Source organism: Mauremys reevesii, linkage group 20 (assembly GCF_016161935.1).
Source record: "Mauremys reevesii isolate NIE-2019 linkage group 20, ASM1616193v1, whole genome shotgun sequence".
Classification (NCBI taxonomy): Eukaryota; Metazoa; Chordata; order Testudines; family Geoemydidae; genus Mauremys; species Mauremys reevesii.
In genome coordinates this window covers 21,662,495-21,686,634 of record NC_052642.1, presented here as the reverse complement: position 1 = coordinate 21,686,634, position 24,140 = coordinate 21,662,495, and the positions used below count along the sequence as shown (strand labels likewise).

The 24,140-nt window shown below is 41.1% G+C and overlaps 2 protein-coding genes across 22 annotated transcripts in view; one reads left to right on the top strand and one right to left on the bottom strand.

The window, feature by feature from the left end:
- NCOR1 (nuclear receptor corepressor 1) overlaps nucleotides 1-8,768 on the bottom strand; it is a 101,637-nt gene extending 92,869 nt beyond the window's left edge. For 16 of the 17 annotated variants that reach the window (XM_039507624.1, XM_039507625.1, XM_039507629.1 and 13 more), the window contains exon 1: nucleotides 8,625-8,766. The gene's annotated coding sequence lies outside the window, so the exon portion shown is untranslated. Of the gene's footprint in view, nucleotides 1-8,624 lie in introns of all 17 variants that reach the window. The other variant, XM_039507639.1, reaches the window with a different exon arrangement.
- Nucleotides 8,769-11,808: 3,040 nt separating this feature from the next.
- PIGL (phosphatidylinositol glycan anchor biosynthesis class L) overlaps nucleotides 11,809-24,140 on the top strand; it is a 77,413-nt gene continuing 65,081 nt past the window's right edge. Inside the window, exons 1-2 of one of the 5 annotated variants that reach the window (XM_039508252.1) lie at nucleotides 11,809-12,297; nucleotides 16,894-16,993. In XM_039508252.1, the coding sequence (XP_039364186.1) occupies nucleotides 12,045-12,297; nucleotides 16,894-16,993 (353 nt within the window). In that variant the 5' untranslated portion in view covers nucleotides 11,809-12,044. The remainder of the gene's footprint in view (nucleotides 12,298-16,893; nucleotides 16,994-24,140) is intronic. The other 4 variants (XM_039508253.1, XM_039508254.1, XR_005590174.1 and 1 more) reach the window with 4 other exon arrangements.

Sequence of the window (24,140 nt, the reverse complement as noted above, 5' to 3'; positions counted from 1 at the left end):
GATCTCATAGTGAGGGCCCTTTAAGAAATTGAGAGATTATGCATTCCCCACTATGGCAGGGTTGCTGTACTCCTGAATGCCCAAAGTACTAACTACAGATTGTGTCTGGTTCACATTGTAAGTGACATGAGAAGAAAACAGAGTAGACTAATATAGCCAGTGACAGGAATGACAAAAGACAAAGAGCATTACAGCAGCCAAAAAGAAGATGTCATGTATTATCCGTTATCAGCAAATATGAAATATCGGCATGACTTTTCCAGCTACACTAAGACTGCAAAATATAAATATATAAAAATTCTGATTATGAACAGGCCATTTCCATGAACACAGACTACAGTACTGTCAAATTCCTAACACACTTTAATAAAAATACTTCTGAAACATTATTCAATCTTTTAATATTAATAATTCAAGTTTGATTAAGAACAAATTTTCACTGCAATTCTGAAAGTTGAACACTGGTTGCAGGTTAAATAATTTGGACCAATTTTACAGGATTTTTAAAACTATAATATAATTTAAATTACCAATTAAACTTACTTTCCAGAAATGAGTTAAAAAGTAATGTTCCACCAAAGCAAAGAAGTTATGGAGTTAATAGAGTGCAATTTACAAATGCTCTTATCCAGCAAAATTCTATTCTAATCTCCATGCTGTAATTTAGGATGTTAAATAAAAGTTGTTAATGTGAACAGAAATGCAATGCCTGGGTTAAATGAAGCTATGGTGAATTAAATGGAAGACCATGTGAAAGGTAATTAGGCCGTGTAATGTTTGAAACATAATCTGTTCCTAAGGAAAGGGAACTCAGACTGTATTTACATCTGTTAAGTAGTATCTAATCAGCAACTCTCTTACCTTGAAAAAAAGTGTGCTGTTCTAGAAGAGTATATACTCAAGCAAAAGTTAACATTTACAAAGTCAGGCCATTGGCTAGCGAACAAGAAGTACAGTTCAGTTTCTAGTTTCTCATTTGCTGGCTGCAAAGGCAGTCTCTGAGGGATGAAACACTTCATCCCTCTTCAGCTACACCTGCGGCTAATGAAGGACTGGCATTCATATATATCCTGAAGGAACTCCCACTCAGCCCCCATTGGCCAAGGAAGGTCACCACAACATGAAACCATGAGATATGGGGAAGTCCTCAAGTCACTGGTTAGAGTGAGGAGGGTGTAAACATTTTCTTGATTAAAGTATGGTTAAATTTGTGCTAGGTGATGGGTTAGATACAACCAATGAGGGAATAGTTCAACACCTATAGTTAGGTACTATGGTTTTCAAAATTTCATATGAATTTTCACATGACAAGCATGCAGTATTAGACAGCTTTCATTCTGAAGACATTTTATGCATCTCCTGGTCTCCTCTCCACCATATCTCCACTCCCATTGGTTCCAAATAGGAGAAGAGAGCCCTCATGAACTGAAAACTGGAAGCCATGCCTGAAAAATTGCTATCTAGAAAATAAGTAATAATAATCAGTCCAAACAGCATGATGGCAAAGTTCACAGAACCTTGTATTTGAACATGAATTGCTCCTGTTTCATTTGGGCTTAGAAGCATTGTGTCACATGATCTCAACCCTCATATATAAGAAATATACTACACAATCATCCTTCCTGTTTAAGACACACGGTCTGCTTTTTCTATGCTTGACCAAGAGCTTAGGCACATATCAAAACTAATTATGACATAGAAGATTGATTCTCTGATGACAGGCCATCTCTAGCTAAAACTGCTTTTAAATAAATGGGACATGCAGGAAGTTCGCTGTTTGGTCACAGTTCTCCAACCTGCATCCTCCTACCACGCCCCATTTCTCCATCTAACGGATATCAAAACTACCAGATTTTAAAGACTATTTGAATTTGATCATTAAAGAGATATTGTCTTGACAAATTATTATGTGGTATTAATAAACTAAACATTTCAGAAGAAAATAGAATATGAGGAGCAATCAAAGTGACTATACCAGTGCACTCAAATAGACCCAATATTGCCCAATGCACTAATCCAGAGGATCAGATGATTGGAGTGCTTTTGAAAAGACCACCAACGAACACTTGGAAAAAGACCAAACAAGAGCTTTAGATCAGTAGTACTTATTGCTTTAAACAGTTTTCTGGAGAGAAATTTTAATTCACTATATGGAAGATGCTCACTAATGCAAGTTCATACAATGTGAAACTAAGTTTTTCTATTATGAGCTGCCTGGAAATATACTATAATGAGCGCTAGGAAAACTTAAAACTATGACAGCCATTGAAGTTATTCCTGTTGTAAATACATTTTTGCCCAACAACGTTTCAAACTATAAACTGTTATGCAGCAGATTTGCTTCTTTAAAATGTAACAAATACTTAAAGCAGTTTCTTACTAGGAACTCATTTAAAAGGACTGCATTACACATACAATTAATAGACTTAAATAGTCCACTAGGAAACTGACTTATTCCAACAAAACCAAAGAAATTAAGGGTTAAAATAAGTACTCCAGCCTGAAGTCACCTCATAATTCAGCACTGAAAAATTTATCTTAGAGCACTCTAGGACAGGGGTGGGCAAACTACAGCCCGCCAGCTGGTCCTCGAGCTCCCGCTGGGGAGTGGGGTCTGGGACTTCCCCCACTCCGGCATTGTGGCGCTCCAGCTGGGGAGCAGGGTCGGGGGCTGCTCCACACAGCTCCCAGAAGCAGCGGCATGGTCCCGCTCCAGTGCCTACGTGTAGGGGCAGCCAGGGGGCTCCACTCTGCACACTGCCACCGCCCACACAACTCCCACTGGCCAGGAACTGTGGCCAACTGAAGCTGCAGGGATGGCGCTATGGACAGAGAAATGGGCAGAGCTGCTTGGCCGTGGCTCCGCATAGGAGCCAAAATGGGGACATGACTGCTGCTTCCGGGAGCCACTTGAGATAAGCGCCGCCCGGAGCCAGCACCCCATAGCCTCTCCCCACACCCCAATCACCTACCTCAGCCCTGATCCCCCTCCTGCACCCCTTGATCCCAGCCCAGAGCACCCTCCTGCACCCCAAACTCCTCATCTATGACTTCAATAGTTCAGACATAGGTTAGGGGTTTGATACAGGAGTGGGTGGGTGAGATTCTGTGGCTTGCGTTGTGCAGGAGGTCAGACGAGATGATGATAATGGTCCCTCCTGACCTTAAAGTCTATGATCTCCAGCACTATCCCAGAGCCCCCACTCCCAGCCGGAGCCTGCATCCCCTGCTGCGGCCCTGATACCTCTCCTTCCCAGCCTGGAGCACCCTCCTATACCCCAAACACCTCATCCCCAGGCCCACCCACCACCACCCCAGCCAGAGCCCTCATCCCTCTCCCCCCGCCCCCTCCCCCCCACACACACACACACTACTCCCGTGCCCGGAGCCCCTTCATGCACCCTGAACTCCTCATCGCTGGCCCCATCCCAGAGCCTGCAACCCCCAACCCCGATTTCATGAGCATTCATGGCCTGCCATACAATTTCTATTCCCAAATGTGGCCCTCGGGCCAAAAAAATTGCACACCCCTGCTCTAGGACCACTGAATCATTAATTCACATTGAGGCAATTTAAGAACAAAATAGCAGTCCAAGTGTAAATCCCACTGCCTCTGTTGATTTATTAAATTAGGTGGAATAGTGTATCTTGAAATAATTTAGTTTTCTTGTGAAAAATGGAACTTTCAAAAATTATAGCCTTTCATTAGTACAATAATAATCTCTAGGTCATATACAGTATAGTGCACTCCACCCATAAACTATGGGATTGACACTTAACAAGTATTTAAAAAATACTATTAAGATCTACAATAAAAGAGTAAAGAAACCACAGAATCTTTACCACTAATAAGTACAGATGGTTGTCCTGTCAAGAGATATGCAAAGGCATGTAGAGATGGGCCCTTGGGTATCAAGCACACAGTGTTTCACAGAGTGCACAGAAGCAGAGGAAAGTACAAGTTCAATTGGGCTCAAGACAAATTCAGGCTTAGACTCTAGATACAATATTCTTTAAAGTTAGAATTTTCAAAGAATTTAAAAGCAATACCAAACTTCTTGTCAAATAGTATACCAAATTGAAAAGTGGCATTCCAGAGAAAAGGATTATTTCTATTTATTGTGTTCAGTACTGTGTTTGAGGTATGTGCTATTTAACAGAAAGCATGAACAGGTACACATGTAATCCTTCTGGAAGGCTCAGACCACAGAGTCCAGGGTAACCACAGCAAATTGCAAACTCTGACACAGATTATGCATGGTGACCAGTAGAGGTACTATGTTGATGGTGTGACAAAAAAAATAAAGGCCACAAGTTTTACTCTTCTTACATTGACACCCAGTATATCAGAAAAAAGGCATCTAATAATTAGACAATATTTTAAAAGAATATATTAATCCAAGATAAAAAAAATCTACAAAGGATACGAATCAAGGATGTGCTTTTTTTATTGAAAGCATTTATCCTAAATCTTGTCATGACTAAGAATACTAATTAGTTGTAGGTTGCAGTTTTGCACCATTACCCACTCACCCTTTTTTTGGATGAATAGAGTTTTGTAGTTGTAATGAATTTAACCTTTTAATGTCTCCAAATAAAACATGAATCAGTAGGTATACACTTTAAGAGAGGGATAGGTAAGTTTTTATTTAATAAAATGCTTTGGATACAAGTTAAAACCATGTTCAGCATTTGTTAGTCATCTGCCTTGAAATGAGATTGCTCGCATACATTGTTTGCGAATTTGTTGCCCTTCATGGCAGCTTCAGTAAAGTTTCTACAGGAATTCGGCCGATAACTTACTAAAGCAGTTTTTCACAATGCATCACCACCAGTTTCTCTAGAGCAAAATAAAAACAAATGAACAAAAAACACCTATGGAGGCTATTTTTTCTCTCTTTCCCAGGGATGAGCACATACAGTATCACTTCAAGATGACTGTTGACAGAATTAACTAAATTCACTTCCCTTGAACTAGGGGGAAGGAAACAATAGAATGACTTTAAGAAAGCATCACACCATGATGGACAAGTCTTCTATTTCTTCTGATTTTTTTTTTTTCTTTTAGAGGTATTCACACAAGGACAGTGAGAAAGTTATTTTCCGCTTTAGATAATCCGGTCAGCCAAAGCACCCAGGATTTTTAAGTCCAGCCGGCAGTGATTAAATTTTACTTGTCTGAACTGCGTTTTTTACTGTTTTGAGCAGTTGCACAATAGGATTTTTTCAGAGGTTGACTAATGCACCTTCATACAAATATAAAGATCTCTATTTTGCAATAACCTTTGAAGTCAAAGAGGTGAAGTCAGTCACTTTAAAAAAACCACATAGACCAACATCCTCCTCAAGCATTAAGAAACAAAAACACTGCATATCAAAGCAGTCTAGGACTAATTGGGGAGCACTGTTTAAGTGTTTTGGACATGTGGTGATTCAAGGACATACAAGTATCTTGAGAGATCCTTAGCTCCAAAGTAAATTGGAATTATCTGCATTTAGATTAATACTCCATGGTGAAGCTCCATGAGGTCCAGGTGACTTCAAACTTGTAGCAATTTATCAGTAAGAATGGATAAAAATCAAGGCAACATAGTGAGGATTTTAGCATCACACACACAACGTTGTTTCTAGACAGAGAAACAGAGAATTTCATTGTAAGTGGGAAATGTATTGAGCACATTCTGGACTATTTGCATAATTTAGAAATAGACCAAAGTAAATATTTACTGACAGCAATGGTGCATAGGTCAGAATTTTCATCTGGATCATTTACAGTGGAAGGACTATGCGGCACATGAAGTTAATGTATTCATTTTTCACTTGTGACTTTGGTTCAGATTTGACTAAAGTTCACAAATGAGTACAAGAGCATCAGACTAGCATTCAGGAAATACTTGTTCATGTTATGAAACCACTATACAGGTAGTATTCTTACTTAGAATTGCATTGTGCTGCATTGCACTTGCATGCACTGTACCTGGCTTCCAACTTCAATGATCATTAACATTCAATTTTTTTTAAGTTAGCTATATTTATTAAAAGAAAAACTGAATAATGTTTTGGCTACTTAAGGAAATCCCCAATGAAAAAGCAAATTTAAGGAGAGCACAACAAATAAAAGAAAAAGATAGACTAAATATACTGAACACAAAAATGGCCCAGAGCTTCTAAAGAAAATTAGACCTGCTCCAAATGAAGAGAGATATGACAAATGTTACACAGAGAAAAAGTTAATGTGACAGTCAATAAAAACACAGTTCTGGCTGATTGTAATCTACTGTTACAAGTAACAACTAAGATAAATATAACTGAAAGATTGAGGGAAATTTTTTTATTGTACATTTGAATACAGTTTGGTAGAGTCCATTTCCTCTGTTTGTAAGTCTCTCACCTACACTCACTGGGAAGATAATTACATCTTTCGGTCTTCTAAAATATTTATAAGGCCACAACAACTGGTGAAGAGAAACTGAAGAAAGAGATTTGACGGCAGGTGTAGCTACTATGACCTCATTTTTTTGAAATCAGATTTCTAGTTGAGTGTCCCTTTAAATAAAAAGATCAGAATGAATGGAATTTTGCATTAGAATTCCGTTAAATTTCAGAAAGCCTGGTGTGGATGACAAAATAAGTAACCAATATGGGTTCTGAGAGCATTTAGAATGTATTAATTTCTATCCCGCTAAGACTATGACATATTTTGATATTTTAGCATGAGCAAACCCTTCATTACATGTTCAAAATACATTCTGGTCAGCCATTGTTATCTGCATTGTATTCTAACCTACTGAATACATGAAACTAAATAAGGAAAACACTTTCATTGCAGCACTTTTTTGTCCACTTCCAAATGCAAGTTATAACTCCAACAGCAAGAAAGCTCCCAAATGTTGCTAATTCCCAGGTATTAGTAGTACATTTAGATGAGCAACAACATACAATACACTTTCAAATTAAAAAACATATTACCTTGTAGATTAATTTATATCAACAATTTAACCTTGCCAAGGAACCTATATGAGAGAGCAATGCCAAGAAAAATTAATGGCACATTCACAAATTATTCCAATTGAAAACAGCTACAAAGAATCCACTTATCTGAACTTTCCTAGCTTTAGGACAAGTTTGTACCTTCCTCCAACACACGCATACTAGAAATCCACTTCAAATATTCTACACTTCTTTTTCAAACTTCATAGTTGTTTAGGCAAAAAGAAATGGCAAAACACTGGCGTTTTACTATGCAGACTACAGCCAACAAAAAATAAGATCTGGACACAATCGTTATGTAAACAAACATACTACTGTAGTATCTTTTATTCAGGTCCTCATCACCAAATTATCACTATGTTAAAAAGAGAATATAGCACAACTTCTCCTCAAATAATAAAGTCTATAACAAAAAATAAAATTAAATACATTAATCCAGTATAGGTCCAATACTCATTACCCATGGACTCCATAGGTCTAAAATCGCATACAATGTAAAGATATTGACACAAAGCTTACCATTCCAAGTTAACTCACTAGTGATAAGAGAAATATCAACAGCCTGGCTCCACTATTGTTTTTTCACTTAGGTTACATAGTTCTTTGCAATCAGGAAGTAAATAGGATTGTTAAAGGCCACCTTTTTCTAAGCATGAAAAACAAGAACTTCAGACAGCAATAATAGTTTATTCAGAAGCGCCTGTGTGTTTATGCTTGTTTAATATTAAGAGTGGGTAATGTTAAACTGGACTGATGACCAATTACAATTAACACAATATATTTATACACAATAGCAATAACCAGTTTTGAAAAGTAGCAACTAAATAGGCACAGAGTTCTCTACTATCAAGTTTGGACAATTAGAATAAGCCACTTCCATTGTCTCCTACAACATCACAGAGATGACAGACACTGGGGATGTTTACAGTTCCTAAATCAACAATTCAGTGTCAGCATCGGCATCAGCAGCAACACCACTCCCACCCCCGTGTAGGACTAAGGCAGGCAGCTGTAGGGCAGCAACTGCACTTTCCAACCCGCAGCTTGTGTAAACAGGACCTCTTCAGAAACTAACTACAGTACATCGGACAATCCCACACTCCTCTCCACGTTCCCGGATGGTGGAGCTTTCGGCACCCCTCCTCCTCCGCTCCCAAGGAGGGACCGACACCCAGGAGAAGAGCGATGCTCTGGAATTTCTCCAGAAACCTGCTGGCAGCAGCCAGCGCGGCTACACCCCAGGCCTAATCCCCTCATCCCGAAACACCTACCCCACCCTCGCTTCAGGCTCGCGCCCCACGGCCCCACGAGCCATTCACAGCTCACCCCCACCACCTCCCTAAGGGCGAGTCTCTCTAGCCCCCCCTCCGAAATCCCCATCCAGCCCCCCCTTCTTCTGCACACCCCCCACCCCTCCCAGGCCGCCCCCGCCGCTCTCCCGCCTCTCCCCGCCCCACCGCTCCGCGGGGACAGCCGAACATTACCGCTCCTGTCCCCGGGGAGGAAGGGAACGGCCAGGAGCCCCCGCCTCCTTACAGCTGCCGCGCTAGGCCCCGATGCCCGAAACGGCGGTGGCGGTGGCGGTAGCGCCTCCCCTCCCCCCCGGTTGCCCGGCGACACTCTCCCCCTCTTACCGGCAGCGCGGCGCTGGAACGGAGCAGGCGGCCGACTCTAGCTAGGGTCGGGACTCACGGCGTCTCTCGCCTCAGCCTCAGCTCCTCCGTCGCCGCCATCTTGTCTCCCCTCCCCCCGGCTTGGGCGGCTCCTCCCCCTTTGGCCGGGTCCTAACAGCTATATAAAAAACCCGCACAGACATAGACCCGTTTCTCATTTTCTGCCCACTGTCAGGGGCGGATCACAAACACTCGGACTTTTTCTATTCTCCATAGGAGCCCCAGTAGCACCGGACCGGGCCGATCCGTTCCTGGGCAGCGGAAGGAGGGGTGTCACTATACTGCTGCCAGGACCCGTCGGTCTGTGCAGCGGTAAAGGGCTCCCTCCCCCTCCGGGGGGGGGAAGAAGTGGGGCGCCCGCGGCATGGCCATAGGGGAGACTCCCGGAGGGGCGTGGGGGGGGGCACTGACTATGGGGGAGCAGAGACATGGCTATAGGGTGGGGTCTAGGCAAAGGCGGGGGGGAGGGGAGAACATGACGGGGAACTCACCGTGGGAAGGAGAGAAAGGACGTGGGGCAGGTGCCAGCCATTGATAGTGGGTGGGGACACTAAGCAGTGGAGGAGAGGGTAACAGTGTGACACTTGCGCGGGGGGGAGGGGAGAGATTGTAATCCTTTCTAGTCTTTTACAGGACAATATGTTGCACTAACATGAGCAGACCCGAGTGTTGTCGTCTCAAAATTAGCAATTCCAACGCCTGATGATGCGACCTGTGCATTAAACATTAGCGGGTGAGCGATAGTCCTGCTTGCAGTGGTTCTGTTTGCCAAGACCCTGCATGCAGGAGCAGAGCCTGCAATAGACAGATGATCCTTTATTTTTCTGGGGCTATTGTATTAAACTAATGGGATCATACCCAGAAAAACTGTCTTTCTATACACACCCCAAATAAGGTCAAATCAATATATTTTATGATAGATTAAATGTTTGTCAATGCTGTATAGTTTGGGGGCATATAAACAGAGAAGGCAAATCCAAATCCCATACATGCACAATGTCAGTGTGATTAAAATAAGAGTGAATACAGCAAAGGGGAGAAAAGAGCATTACATATTATCAATGCACACAAGATGCTTTTAAAAAATCCATCTGCAAGGCTGTTAAGATGTGAAAATGTGAATGAGTGAGAAATTAATTATTCCAATTAGAGGAGCACAGCAAAACCCTTCAACACAAGTGAATGATAATTTTTAGAACTACCTTAAAAATTAAGGGAGTCGCCTCTGAAACGGAATGAGACTTGGCAAGTCTGCAATATATTTTACACAGTGAATGTTTCATACATGCTTTATAGGTTGAGGAGCAAGCGGGGAGAGTAAAAAAACAGAGAAATAGTCCTGCCAAGTCTCAGTTTCAGGGAGACTCACATTTTGTAATGAATTTTGTGCTATTTTTCTCAAGCATCTCCCTCTAGTGAGGAAGGATTTTTTTTAAATGTCTTAGTGAGGCAATTAAAATGTCAGTTTTTCTTTTTAAATATCCCTTTTTCAGGTTGCCCACTGGAAATATATTATCTTTTTTTTTTAAATGGACAATTTTAAATGTCAGGTTTCAGAGTAGCAACCGTGTTAGTCAGTATCCGCAAAAAGAGCAGGAGTACTTGTGGCACCTTAGAGACTAACACATTTATTTGAGCAAATAAATTTTAAGTGTGATAACACCACAGAGAGGTCCCAATTCTCAGGCATTCTTCACAGGAAAAAAAGGGACTTTTAGTGGATGTAGTTTTTAATATTTTAGGGAGTAAGATTCTCTTTTTCCATGCTCACATAGGCCCCATTGGGTGTGAAGGGCCCTGTTTCAATGTTTGGGGGGGTGTGATGGTCCATATAATTACTGCAGATATTTATTTGGTGGTTGACACTCTAGCATCTGGATGTACTTTATTTTTATTGTATTAAAATGTATTTATATTGCAGTAATGGGACCCCATTGTGTTAAAGTGCAGTACAAGTTTGAGATCTGACAGTCTCTGTCCTAAAGTGTTTACAATCTATAATACCAAACCTGCAAACACTTACATAGTTAATTTTCTGGACTGTGAGTGGTTCTATTGATTTCAATAGGTTTACTCATAATGTGTAAAGTTAAGCATGTGCACAAATATCTACAGCTTCAGGTCCTAAATAGACAAGATAAACAGTAAAAACAAGATAAGCTGCAGGTAGTATGTCAAATGTACATGTATTTTTAGTTTTTAGCTTTTGTAATGTTGATTTTCCCCAAACTGTAGTTCTTATCCTGCTCTACAACCTTTTGTCCAAGTGGTTCAGGTGTTACACTTGCTGACTCTTCTACCTTGCACATCCCCAGGAAACACATTCTTAATATATTTTATTATTTTTCTAATTTTAATTTATATATTTTTTCCTGTTTCTCTATTCCCTCCATCTCCCTCTCATGGTAACTTCAATCTCCAATCAGCACCCAAATGCCTTCTATTTCATGTTGTCACAGTTATAATAGTTGTGCATCACAGAGGTCTGAACGTGTCTGGAATCTCAGACAGCATGCTCCTCTTACCCTACTGCTCCTTCAGTTCTATATGATTTAAAAGATTATAACCAACTCACATGGCTTCTGTAATCTACATTAGAAGGCAGCAATGGGATAAACAAATTATATGACCTCAAGTCCTACATTTATTATATTAATTATTATTTAAGCGTCAACTTAATGTATTTGGTGCTGTCCAAGACACAATAAAGACAGTCCTTGCATTAAAAAGTTTACAACATAAGGTCATAATCCTGCAGCTGGATCTGCATGAGTATATCCCAGATTTCAGTAGAATTCAAGGGTCCATCCACTTGGACCTGACTGCAAACCTCCAAACCAGGAGGGAAGAACTTGGTATGTAAACTCTTTGGAGCAGGACTGTACTTCCCATGAGGCTGGTATGTCATCTGACACATTCTTGGGACTATAGCAATCCAAGTTATTATAAGCATTAATTAATTAATTTATTGTGGACAAAGCAAAATACACTCATTGGTAGAGGTGATTTTAAAGGGTGTGGTGACAACCACACTCATGTAGGTCCCATTGTGGCCTTTTCTGATGTCCCAGTAGGAGCCTGTGGAGTGAGGGGGATATTGGGGAGGCTGGAACTCTTTTCTCTGTGCATTAATCCTTTCTGGGTGGAGTTCCCGCAAGGGACTCATTTTCCCCTCCCCAAAGGGGGACATGCGGTGGGCCAGTTCTGGAAGGGCAGTGAAGGAAGAGAGTGAGCCCTGCGTATTATCCCTGTCACTCCCTCCTGGGTTCTCTCAAAGAAGAGAGCCTCGCTCAGGGAAAAGCCCTTCGAGGCGCGGAACCTTTCTGCCGCTTGTCCTTGTTCCCGCCCGGAACGACCTGGTCCCTTCTGGTTTCGGTCGCTATGGCGCTGGCGCCGCTGGGTTCGTTCCTGGTGGCGCTGCTTGCGCTGGTGTGGCTGGGCTCGCGCTGGCTGCGACGACGCGGCGCGGGTTGGGGACACCGAACCCTGTGTGCGGCGGAACCAGCGCGGGCCGATGACGTACGAGCCCTGGTCGTGACGGCGCACCCTGATGACGAAGCAATGTTCTTTGCTCCCACAATCCTCAGCCTGGGCAGGTTTCGGGCCCAGCTCTGGCTGCTGTGCTGCTCTTCAGGTGAGGGAGGAGGGGAGCGTGAGGGTGAGAAAGAGGAATGGGGGGGTGGGTCTGGCCAACATTGACCAGATGAGGGAAATGCCAACACTCTGCACCCAGTGACACCATCGTGCCATGATGTCATTACCCTGTGTTGCATCCCATGGTGACATCATCCAGTGTAGCCAACATCCTCATGATATCACCCTGCTTCATGATGATATAATGTAACTGAGTTGTGTCATATCCAAGGTTGCCAATTTTGCTTGGCCGTATTCCTGGAGTTTTCATCACATTATATAATCTTTAATTAAAGATTAATCTTCAGTTCCTGGAGACTCCAGGACAATCCTGGAGGCAACCCTAGTTTACCACATTATTACTTCAGTACACCACAGCATCACACTGTATGTTACAATTTCACAAAGTTGTGTGGCCTTGTAGTAGATGTGCATTCTATTGTGAAGTCATTGTCCCATCATAAAGGTAATAATTGGAGATATACTAATCTCCTAGAACTGGAAGGGACCTCAAAAGGTCATTGAGTCCAGCCCCCTGCCTTCACTAGCAGGACCAATTTTTTGCCCCAGATCGCCTCCTCAAGGATTGAGCTCACAACCCTGGCTTTAGCAGGCCAATGCTCAAACCACTGAGCTATCCCTCTCCATTGCTTACAAAATATCAGTACACTGTGACAGAACACAATATTGCATCATTGTGCCTGACAATATGATGGTGATGCATTAAAATGTCACCATGCTATTCAGTTCATAGTGCTCAAGAAACATCTGCACTCTAACTGACCCTTCAGACTACTCTTGTGGGACTATAGTTTGATGCAATACCCACTTGATAGAAGGCTAGAACATGTATCATTTAATGCAAAGTGGGCCATGGTAACTCATGGAGACCAGTAGAGAGGCTAATAATTAAGATGTGTGGTACATCCAGAGGACCATTCCCCGAATCCTGAAGTACTAGTACTGTGATAGATATCAGTGGTTAGGAACCACTGGTAAAAAGTATAATAAAACAATATCTGGGGTAGTGAGTTCCATGCCAGTTGTACCTCCCAAAACACTTTACAATGACTTAGATAATAATGCAAAGAAATGAAAAGAAAGACATTTAGTTGTGTAGAAGCACAAACATATGATTGTTTATAAAACATTATAGTGTGCATGGCACTGCACAGACATAAAAGATAGGGTTCCTGCCCCAAGGAGCTTATAATGTGAGTTAAGGATCAAGAATCTTTTTGTCATGAATTTCGTTATTAGAAACTATGTAGTGTCAAATGCACATCTGAGTCATTTTTTGATGGGAGAAGGGGCCCTCTGTAGGATCCTGTGATTCAGACGGTTGGTCCTTCATTTGTTTGTGCAATAGATAGGGCTGATCAGACACTGTATTAAGGTTCCCATTATTTTCTTCTGTGAAATTTTAAAACAGAGGCAAAATGGCTACTTAGAAACCACCACACTTTCAATTGTCAGATCACAACCAAAAATGCCACTAGACTGCATTAGAATTAGAGCACTGTGAGCAAATTGTTGTTGGTCATACAGTCCAGGGTGAATAACTGGTGGCACTAACACTCCAATATTCTCGTTAGTAGCTGCCACCTTACTGAGAGAGTTCCATGGATGAGGTTCAGGAGTATTAGCCACTCAATGCTTTTCAGTACCAATGGCTGCCCAATAATGCTATTTTGCATTTATGTAGTGCCTGTCATCCTAAAGTATTTCACAAATGTGGATCACATTTTGTTCTCAGATATATATGAATCTCACCCCACAACTTCAGTGGAAGTTGTGTGCGTGTAATCCAAGGACAGAAATCGGCCCCGTATACATATATTGTCACTGAAGCATAGCTACCTCTGCAGTGGAGGTCAGCAATGCACTAGCATACAGCACATTGCATAATAGCAGAGTAAATTTTTGCTGAGGAAAATCCTCGCTCCTTCCAATAGTATCCTGGGATCATTAAGATCCAAGAATTAGAAGCAGAGTCTCTTAAAGACTCTCACATAGTAAACTGTACAGAAGTATTTAAATCTACCTAGGAAGGACGTAGGTTTGAGTTGATCTTGCTTGGATCTGAACCGCTGTGTCTAGGAAAGCTGTAGAATTCCAACCTGATGTTTAGCTCAGTAAGTCATCCCTTCCATGGATGATCAGTATCAGAGCCTCTTGAAGACACACATTTCTGGGCTGCAGTAAGAGTCTAAAATTTATTGTGATAAGAACAGTTGTATCTTCTGAGGTTAATGTTTCACTCTGAGCATCATATAAAGTTGATTTTGACAGCTCAGACTGCAGCACTTCACCAGATGGATGCTAGTTTCTGATGACTCACCCCCACAATAATAAAAAGTTCAGTGTAATTCAGAATGTAATTCAGCTGACTACAAACTGGAATCACACATTAAAACTCTGCAGTACTTTTTAATTTTATTGCTCAGAAGTTATACCTGGTGGCAATTGCCATGTTGCACAGGGCAGCACCCCTTCTGAGGCCAGCTGAGCTCTAACCTGGATTTTTCATGATTCATACTAACTGGCAATTTTTCAACAAAAAGTTAAAAAACAGACTTCAACATGAAGCTGCAGAACTGGAATTAATTTGCAAACTGGATACCCCATCAGATTAGGCCTGAATAAAGAATGGGAGTGGTTGGGTCATTACAAAACCTAAACCTAATTTCCCCAATACTAATTTCTCCCTACTGTTACTCACACCTTCTTGTCAACTGTCTGTAATCGGCCACTCTCATTACCACTTCAAAAGTTATTTTTCCTCCCTTGATATCCTGCTGTTAATAGATTTATCTCATTAGACTGACCTCACACTTGGTAAGGCAACCCCCATCTTTTCCTGTATTTTCCACTCTATGCATCTGGTGAAGTGGGTTCTAGCCCACAAAAGCTTATGCCCAAATAAATTTGTTGGTCTCTAAGGTGCCACAAGGACTCCTCATTGTTTTTGCTAACAGACAGACCAGGTAACATGAAGACAGAATGAGAAGAAAATAATTAAATCAAGAAGCAGCCTGTGTCTTAAGTTAATGAATCCTAGTTCCATGCTAGCCTTGGTCCCATTGTGTCTATTACAAGTTTTACAGAATGCTGTTTTCTAAATGCGGTTTTAACATATTTTAACATTCCTTTCTTGGTTCTGTAAATGCTTTTCAATTCTGCTCTATTAGCTCCTGCATGAACATTACTTAGTACATTTGTTTTAGAAACAGTGCAGACTTCTGAGGAATTAGTTTCTCGACACAGAGTTTATAATGATAGGAAATCTCATACATGTCTCATTAATTTTGACAGTGCTTCATTATTGCAGTATTCCAGTTTTATGTGAATATTAGTGCTCATGCAAGGTGCTCATGACCATACTGGAAACTTAAGCCCTTTAATTGTCAGTTAAATCATAAGTATTAGATAGGCATGTTTCTTACACAGTACTGACACACTGCTGTTCTGAAGTCTGAGGACCTAATCTTGAGCTGGTGTAAATTAGTGTAGTTCTGTTGAAGTCAGTGCAACTACACTGATTTATGCCAACACAGAGTCTGATCTACCACCTCTAGTAGTGAGGGAGGAGTTCAGTTTCTGGTCTCTCCTAAGGAGACCAATTATCACCAGTTGTGTTGTAGATACTTCTCTGCCAAGAACTGGACTGCAGCGTACCATCTCATTTAACGGAGGCCATCTAGCTATTGTCAAATAGCAAGAGCTTTTGGTCCTCTCTCATTGGAAATGTGATTTCCCCTATATTTGTAAAAAGGCCTTGACAAATAGTTTTAACATCATGAGATATCAGTGATTTCCATACAGGTAACATGTGAGAACACAGACATCAGTTTATGTACTTGCTAGAATTTTATTAGTTTACAAGGATAACATACTTTTTTACTCAAAGCATAACTAACCCATGGAACTCATTGCAACGAAATATCATTGAGGCCAGGAGTTTAGTAGTAGTAAGAAAGGGATTAGACATTTATTTATATGGATAATAAGATCGTTCACTGTAACACTAAAAAGGATAAAAATGTAAGAGAGCTATAAACCCTCATGCTTCAGGATATAAGCCAGACATTAATAGATTGAGGGAGGAGAGAGGAAAAAAATACCCTAACTGTAGGTTATTCCATAACTATCCATTATGGGCTTTCTTGCATCTTCTGTTGAAGGATCTGATACTGGCCACTGTCAGAGACAGGATACTGGACTAGATGGACCATTGATCTGGTTTGGTATGGCAAATTCCTGTGTTCCAGCCAAGAGAACTCATTAATTATAAAGAGTCAAACTCTACTCTAAGAGATGAATGTGCAACTCTGTTTGAAGTCAAGGCAGGAGTGTGGGTGTATTGGGTCCTAAAACTTTACACTGGGCCAAAGGGAGTATTTCCTGAGTATAAGCTATAGGACTTGCTCCCCATAATGTCCCCGTTCCTCAGGTGAGGAACCCTAGTACTAAGTACTTTCAGATCTTACATGTGGTACTACATATGCTTGATGCTTTGAGGATTTGAGGATGGAGATGTTTGTTCCATGCTAAATTGAAGTAAAGTAAATAGTGTTACTGCATTTGTTATTTTCAGGAAATTACTACAATCAAGGGGAGATTCGTAAGAAAGAACTTGTACAGAGTTGTGCTGTTTTGGGGATCCCTTCTTCCAATGTAACAGTTATTGACCACAGGTAACCATTTTTTAATTATAGCAGAATCCCATTGTTGTCTGTAAATAGGAAATATCAACTAATGCACCCTGGCCTTGGAAATCTAGTAAAAGTTTAACCTAGTGTCCCATGCTGTGAACTTCATTATCAGTGAAATGGAAGTGTAGTGTAACATTTATTGGCTAACTCTTTAGTACTGTGTAAGGAAATCTAGGTCGTTTGGACATGAATTCCAATATATCTTGGTGCTCAGATCCTTTCAGTTAAGGTCTGCCCACAAAGCAGCTGAAAACATGACAAGTTCCCATGCTAGCTGGGTTCTAGCTCAGTGGGTCTGGGCAGCATAGTTATATTATTTCTCCCCCCCCCCCCCCGAGTACTGTGCTAGCCAAACTGTTATAGATGACCCCTCACACCAAGTCATCTATAAGCAAGTCTGTGCTACAGATATAACTGTATCAGGGGACTGGTTACAGCATTAAAATACAGCTGTTCCCTGACTTGGTTATAATGTAGTTACAACTAATAGTGTAGATGGGCCCTTACCTATTCTCCATACTCAAGCTAAAGATTTGAGCATGTCAGTTAAGATCCTGTCTATGAATTGGAGTTGTGTTGGTACTGGGCCTCTGGATATTTATAGTGTCTACAATTCTTTAAAAGAATTCCCGTCCACGCTGGTCAAGGGACTCATAGTAGCAACAACTGAGATTAAACTGAATTGTTGTTAGCACAACTTTAGCCATAGTGTGGGCAGGGCATTAGAGGTATGTCTGTGCTGACAGTACCATTGGCCAGATCCTCAGCTGGTGTAAACTGCTGTAGCTTAATTGGTTTTAGTTATACTTATGTTGATTTACACCAGTCAAGTGCACCTGGCCCCAGATTGTGGAATCATGTTCTAATGTGGTTTGCTCTGGTCTGCGTATCTGAGACCAAGTTATAGCCCTATAGAGGCTGGGCTGTAGCAGTATCCCGTAACATATTTATAACATAGCATAGTCCCACCTACACATGCAAGAATGAACTGTGTATTAGAGTCAAGACATCACCAGGTGATAACATAATTTCCCGATGCTATGTACTAGATGTCTGCACAAGATCCTTAGGCTATGTCTATACTTACAAGCTTACAGCGGCACAGCTGTGCTGCTGTAAGAGCGCTCCTGTAGCCACGTTATGCCAGTTGGAGAGAGCTCTCCCGTCAACATAATAAAACCAGCTCAACGAGTGGCCGTAGCTATGTTCGTGGGAGAGCATCTCCCGCCGACATAGCCCTGTGCACATGAGCGCTTATGCCAGCAAAATTTATGTCGCTCAGGGGGGTATATTTTTCACATCCCTGAGTTTTGCCAACATAAATGCTAGTGTAGACATGGCCTTATTCTTTTCAATGCTGTGTGGACATGAAGGTAGATGATGAAGTCAGCCTTCCTGTGTTTATGATTACTTTAGAAACTTTCTTCTGGAGAGGCAGTTTAACATGCTGAATTAGTGAATCATAGAACCCAGTGACTGTAGAGACCCATTATGTCACTCATTACACCTCCATGCAAGTACAGGCTGATGGCTGATACTAGAAATGGAGGAGAAATGTACAGGAAAACAATGAACAGGTAGTTGTTCTAGTTTTGAAGAACCATCATAAAAACAATAAAGAACATTTTTTATTAAAAAACAAACAAACAATTAACTGTAAAGGCATGATTTAAACCCACAAAAGCTAGAAAAGCCAGACTAAATATCCAGGGCCCAAGCTGACCTTTGTTCTTAACATGCAACAAATTATGAAACAATATAAGGAATAGCCAGTATGGATTTTTCAAGCACAAGTCATGCCACACCAACCTAATTTCCTTCTTTGACAGGGTTATTGGCCTAGTGGATAGGGGGAAAGCAATAGATAGGATATATCTTGATTTTAGTAAAGCTTTTGACACAGTCCCACATGATATTCTCATAAGCAAACTAGGGAAATCCAGTCTAGATGAATTTATAAGGTGGGTGCACAACTGTTTTAAAGACCATACTCAAAGTGAAATTCAGTCAAACTGGGAGAGCGAATCTAGTGGAGTCCCACCGGAGTCAGTCCTGGATCTGGTACTACTCAATACTTTAATTAATAACTTGGATAATTATGTAGAGAGTATTGCTTATAAAATTTGCAGATGACACCAAGGTGGGCGGGATTGCAAGCACCTTGGAAGACAGGATTAGAATTCAAAATAACATTGATAAATTGGAGAATTGGTCTGAATTCAACAAGATGAAATTCAATAAAGATAAGTGCAAAGTACTTCACTTATTGCACAACTACAAAATGGAGAATAACCGGCATGGTGGTAGTACTAGTGAAGAGGATCTGCGGATTCTAGTGGATCACGAATTGAGTATGAGTCCACAATATGTTGCAGTTGTAAAAAAGGCAAATATCATTCTGGGGTGTATTAACAGGAGTGTTGTATGCATGACATGGGAGGTAATTGTCTTGCTCTACTCGACACTGATGAGGCCTCAGCTGGAGTACTATGTTCGGTTCTGGGCCCCACACTGCAAGAAAGATATGGGCAAATTGGAGAGAGTCCAGAGGAAAGCAACAAAATCATAAAAGGTTTCGAAAACCTGATCTATGAGGAAAGCTTTAAAAAACTGGGCATGTTTAGTCTTGAGAAAAGAAGATTTGGGGGGGTCAGCCTGATAACAGTCTTCAAATATGTTAAGAGCTGTTAAAAAGAGGAAGGAGATCAAGTGTTCTCCATGTTCAGTGAAGATGGGGTAAGTAGTAATGGACTCAGTCTTCAGCAAGGGAGATTTGGGTTAGATATTAGGAAAAACATTCTAACAGTAATAAGAGTAGTTAAACTCTGGAACCAGCTTCCAAGGGAGGTTGTGGAATTCCCATCACTGGAGGTTTTTAAGAAGAGGTTGGACAAGTACCTGTCAGGTATGGTCTAGGTTTACTTGGTCCTGCTGCCGCACATAGGGCTGGACTAGAAGACCTCTCAAGACCCTTTCCAGTCCTATATCCCTATGGTTCTTTGTTTTCTCTTGAGTTAAGGCCCCAGAGTCAACAGGCCTGAATTCCCTGGGTTTTGAGGGTTTAGGTCTGACTTTTCATTTTAGTTCAACAGAGTTTTTTGGGTCAGATAAGATAAGTGTTTATTGGGAGTCCCCCTTTTAACTGAATGGAGAGCTGCTCCCCTTCCCCTCTCTTGAGCTGCTTTTGGGTAACTCTGTTTTGCAGTGTTGCCGTATTGCAACAGTCAGTACTGGCGGGGGAAAAGACAAGTCACTGAGATTGGCAAAGTGTAAAGGAACAGACAATATCCTGTAAATGAAGCAAGTGTCTCTTAACATTTACAAAAAGGATACTCAAAAAAATAGAAGTGGTGGTCCAGCTGGCTGGTGACCTCTCCAGTACAATTGGTTAGTATATGATGCAAGCTTCCTGACACTGGTCACGCATTCTCACCTATATATGCAACCCAGAGCATTGTTTTATGCAAGCAATACCTTGGTTTCCTTAATAGATGAAGTGCAGGTAGTTTAAAAAGAAGAGCCTTTATAACCTCTCCTGATTACAGTTTATGTAAAAAATGACGGATGTGTGATCTTCACAATGGAAGCAAGTGTCTGAAAGACACAGAGGTGGGTATTAGCTTGAATGTGAGATAAAAAATTAGGACCGTATTAAACTGTAAAGACCTAACTTCATCGTCAGATACTAGCGAATAGGCTCACTTTTTGCCAACAAGTGAAAGGGCCACTCCTGACGTTGCTACTCAGTTCTTACTCAGACATCTGATCCCTTTTCATGAGCCCAATCCTGAGTGCTGCAGAGCACTTATAACTCATGTTGACATTGCTAGAAGCTGAGTGAGGGCTGAGTTAAGGACTTGAGGATGCTGGTTTGAATACTGTTGATACACAAGCGCATCAGAGTTCCTTAGTGTGCTGAGTTTACTTCCAAGATGTATATTCCCTCATTTCTGGGAAACAAAATGGTTAGAGGAGCAGGAATGTATTTTAGACAGTTAAGGTTTATAGAGAAGCTGTTTTGTCTTGCTGTTAGAACGAGGCGATGGGAATAAGGATTCCTGAGTCTTATTCCAGCACCACCAGTGATTCACTGGGTGACTTTGGGCAAATCATTAACCTCCCTATGCTTCAGTTTCCACTTCTGTAAAATGGGGATTATAGTAAAAGTATTTACCAGTTCGGCCTGAGGTGAGGCTTAATGAATTCACGCCTGTTCAGTTCTTTGATAGCCTCAGATGGAAGTCGCTATAGCAGTACAAAGCGTTATTTATTATTATTACCATCACTATTGCCATTAACTTTCCTTGAAATTCTATAGCTAGGAAGGAGGTGACATTTTCAGACGGTTGCTCCTCTTTGGCAGTGGGTAAATTCTGAGCCCTTCTGTATTTCGTGCTTTCTTCCTAATTCTGCAGCGGAGAATTTCCCATAAATGTAAAGAGTTCCTGCTTGACTCAAGGACCAGGGCAGGCACACTGCCCATTTTGCGTTCCTTACCCAAACACTGCATGCTTTACATTATCCTAGCTGCAAACTTGTATTTTGGTAAGGAAAAGGAAAACCCAAAGGATTGCTAGGTCTGGATCTGCTCCAGCCATTGTAGCATGGAGCTGAGTCATGCTACTTCCTCTTTCTTTGCATAATCTAAAATTGAGTTAGTAGAATTTTCAATATACAAAAGGGAAGTGTATTTGAAGTGTAGAGTTGATTGACATGCTCAGTGTTCTCACTTGGCTGGGGTTGCATATAAAGCCATACATGACACTTTCTTTTTACATACTCACACAAAACCTAAGCATCACTTAATCAGCCTAGAGTGGAATTTACACCAAGGACCCAACCTCTCATTAGGCAACCCTCTGATCATAAGGAATCCTTTAAAGTAGCCCCAGGATTTCCAGGACAGTGTTTGTTCAGCATTTTTAAAAGATCTATACTAAGCAACTGCTTTCTACTGATTTTTGGGTGGGCACTTACGGCAATTACTGTACACGCTTACTCAGTTAAAAACAGCCTAAATCCAGTATATAACTAGTGGCCCTAATTGTGGGCCACATTCCAACATAAAGGGTCTCCTTGCTGGGGACTCGTCCTGACGTAGCAGCATGCCCAGGAGAGGGAACAGCCAACAGACTGCCCGTTCAAGACACTCATAACTTAGAGCAATTGTTGGGGCTGTTAATTAGTTGTGCTGGGCACTACAGGCCAGGTAGAAGATTCAGAGGCGCAGCTCCTCAGCTGGTGTGAATTATCCTAACTCCAACAATTTACACCAGCTGGGGATCTGCCTTAGCGGACATAAAGATGGCTTAAAGATGACTTTGCCCCAGACCCCAACCAGGCTTCATCTCCTGAGCTGCAAAGGGCTCAGACTCCTGGATTTCCAAGTTAGTTTCTGCTATTTAAACTCATTTTGCACAACTGAGTAAAAAGACAGTTGGAGAGTGGAACAAAAACATGTACATTAAAAATCATTTTATTAATAATATGTAAGGCTGTTGATTAAGCGCAGTTAACTCATGCAGTTAAATTAAAAATTAATCGTGATAAAAAAATTAATCATGATTAATCGTAGTTTTAATCACACTGTTAAACAATAGAATACCAATTGAAATTTATTAAATATTTTTGGATATTTTTCTATGTTTTCAAATATATTGATTTCAGTTACAACACAGAATACAAAGTGTATGCTGCTCACTTTATATTATTATTTTGATTACAAATGTTTGCACTGTAAAAATGATAAACAAAAGAAATAGTATTTTTCAATCACCTCATAAAAGTACTGTAGTGCAATCTCTTTATAATGAAAATGCAACTTACAAATGTAGAAATTTTTTTACATAACTGCACTCAAAACCAAAACAGTGCAAAACTTTAGAGCCTACAAGTCCACTCAGTCCTACTTCTTGTTTAGCCAATCGGTAAGACAAACAAGTTTGTTTATATTTATGGGAGATACTGCTGCCCACTTCTTATTTACAATATCACCAGAAAGTGAGAACAAGCATTCACATGGGACTTTTGTAGACGGCATTGAAAGATATTTATGTGCCAGATATGCTAAACATTCGTATGACTCTTCATGCTTTGGCTACCACTCCAGAGGACATGCCTCCATGCTGATGACGCTCATTAAAAAAAAATCGTGTTAATTACATTTGTGACTGCACTCCTTGGGGGGAGAATTTTTTAACCCTTGAGTTGGCAGTGGCTGTTCAGTGGTCTCTATGAATGAATGTGTCAGACTAGTTCTCAGTAGAAAAATGTCCACATCACAAAACTCACCCCTTGCTGAATGCTTAAGCAGAGACGGTAAAAATTGAATGTGCCATGAAGAACCTGGCCCCTCCCTTCATGGGTGACCCTGTCAAAGGCAGGTTCAGTCACACTGGAAGAGAGATGTGGGGAAATTTGCTCTGCCATTGCCTTTTTAGGGATAAATAGAGGACTTAAGTCTCCAGGGCTTCACTTTTCATCAGTACTTCATTTACACACACACACAAAATGGGTTGCTTGGCCTAGACAAGGATCAGCCTGAGACGTGAAGAGGTTCTTGAAAATAAAAAAATAGCTTTGAGTTTTCAGGAGACAGGGCAATCCTTCTGTTGTCTACCCTTATTTTGGAATGTGTAGAATAAAATGACTGCAGTAAAAATGTGAAAAGAGGAACCTTTTATGCAAAAGATGCCTTGTGCAATCCTCTTGGCTTTATCACTGACTCAGCCTGTCTGTATGTAGTGTCTGTCATCCAGAGATGGAGATATTCTTGTTTCCAAAACCAATGATCGGGTCATGAGTCATTACCAAGGCCTCGGAAGTTTGAGCGTATCAGATAAGGAGATTATTCCTGGCTGGGGGAGCCAGAACAGACAAGAGGATGGGAGAGAAAATGTCAGGTTATTTTGGTGCATGAAGAAGCCTCCTATGAGCACTTCCTTAGGCTCCAATCCTGTCAGGTGGTGAGCACTTTCCAATCCCATTAAAGTCTCAGTGCAGGTTTCAAGTGCTCACTACTATGCAAGAGATGCTCAGCAGCTTGCAACATCATGCCCTTAGTTTACAGTATTAAGGGGCAGCTGTATAACATAGTATTCTCAGAATGTGGAGCTATTCTGTATCTTGT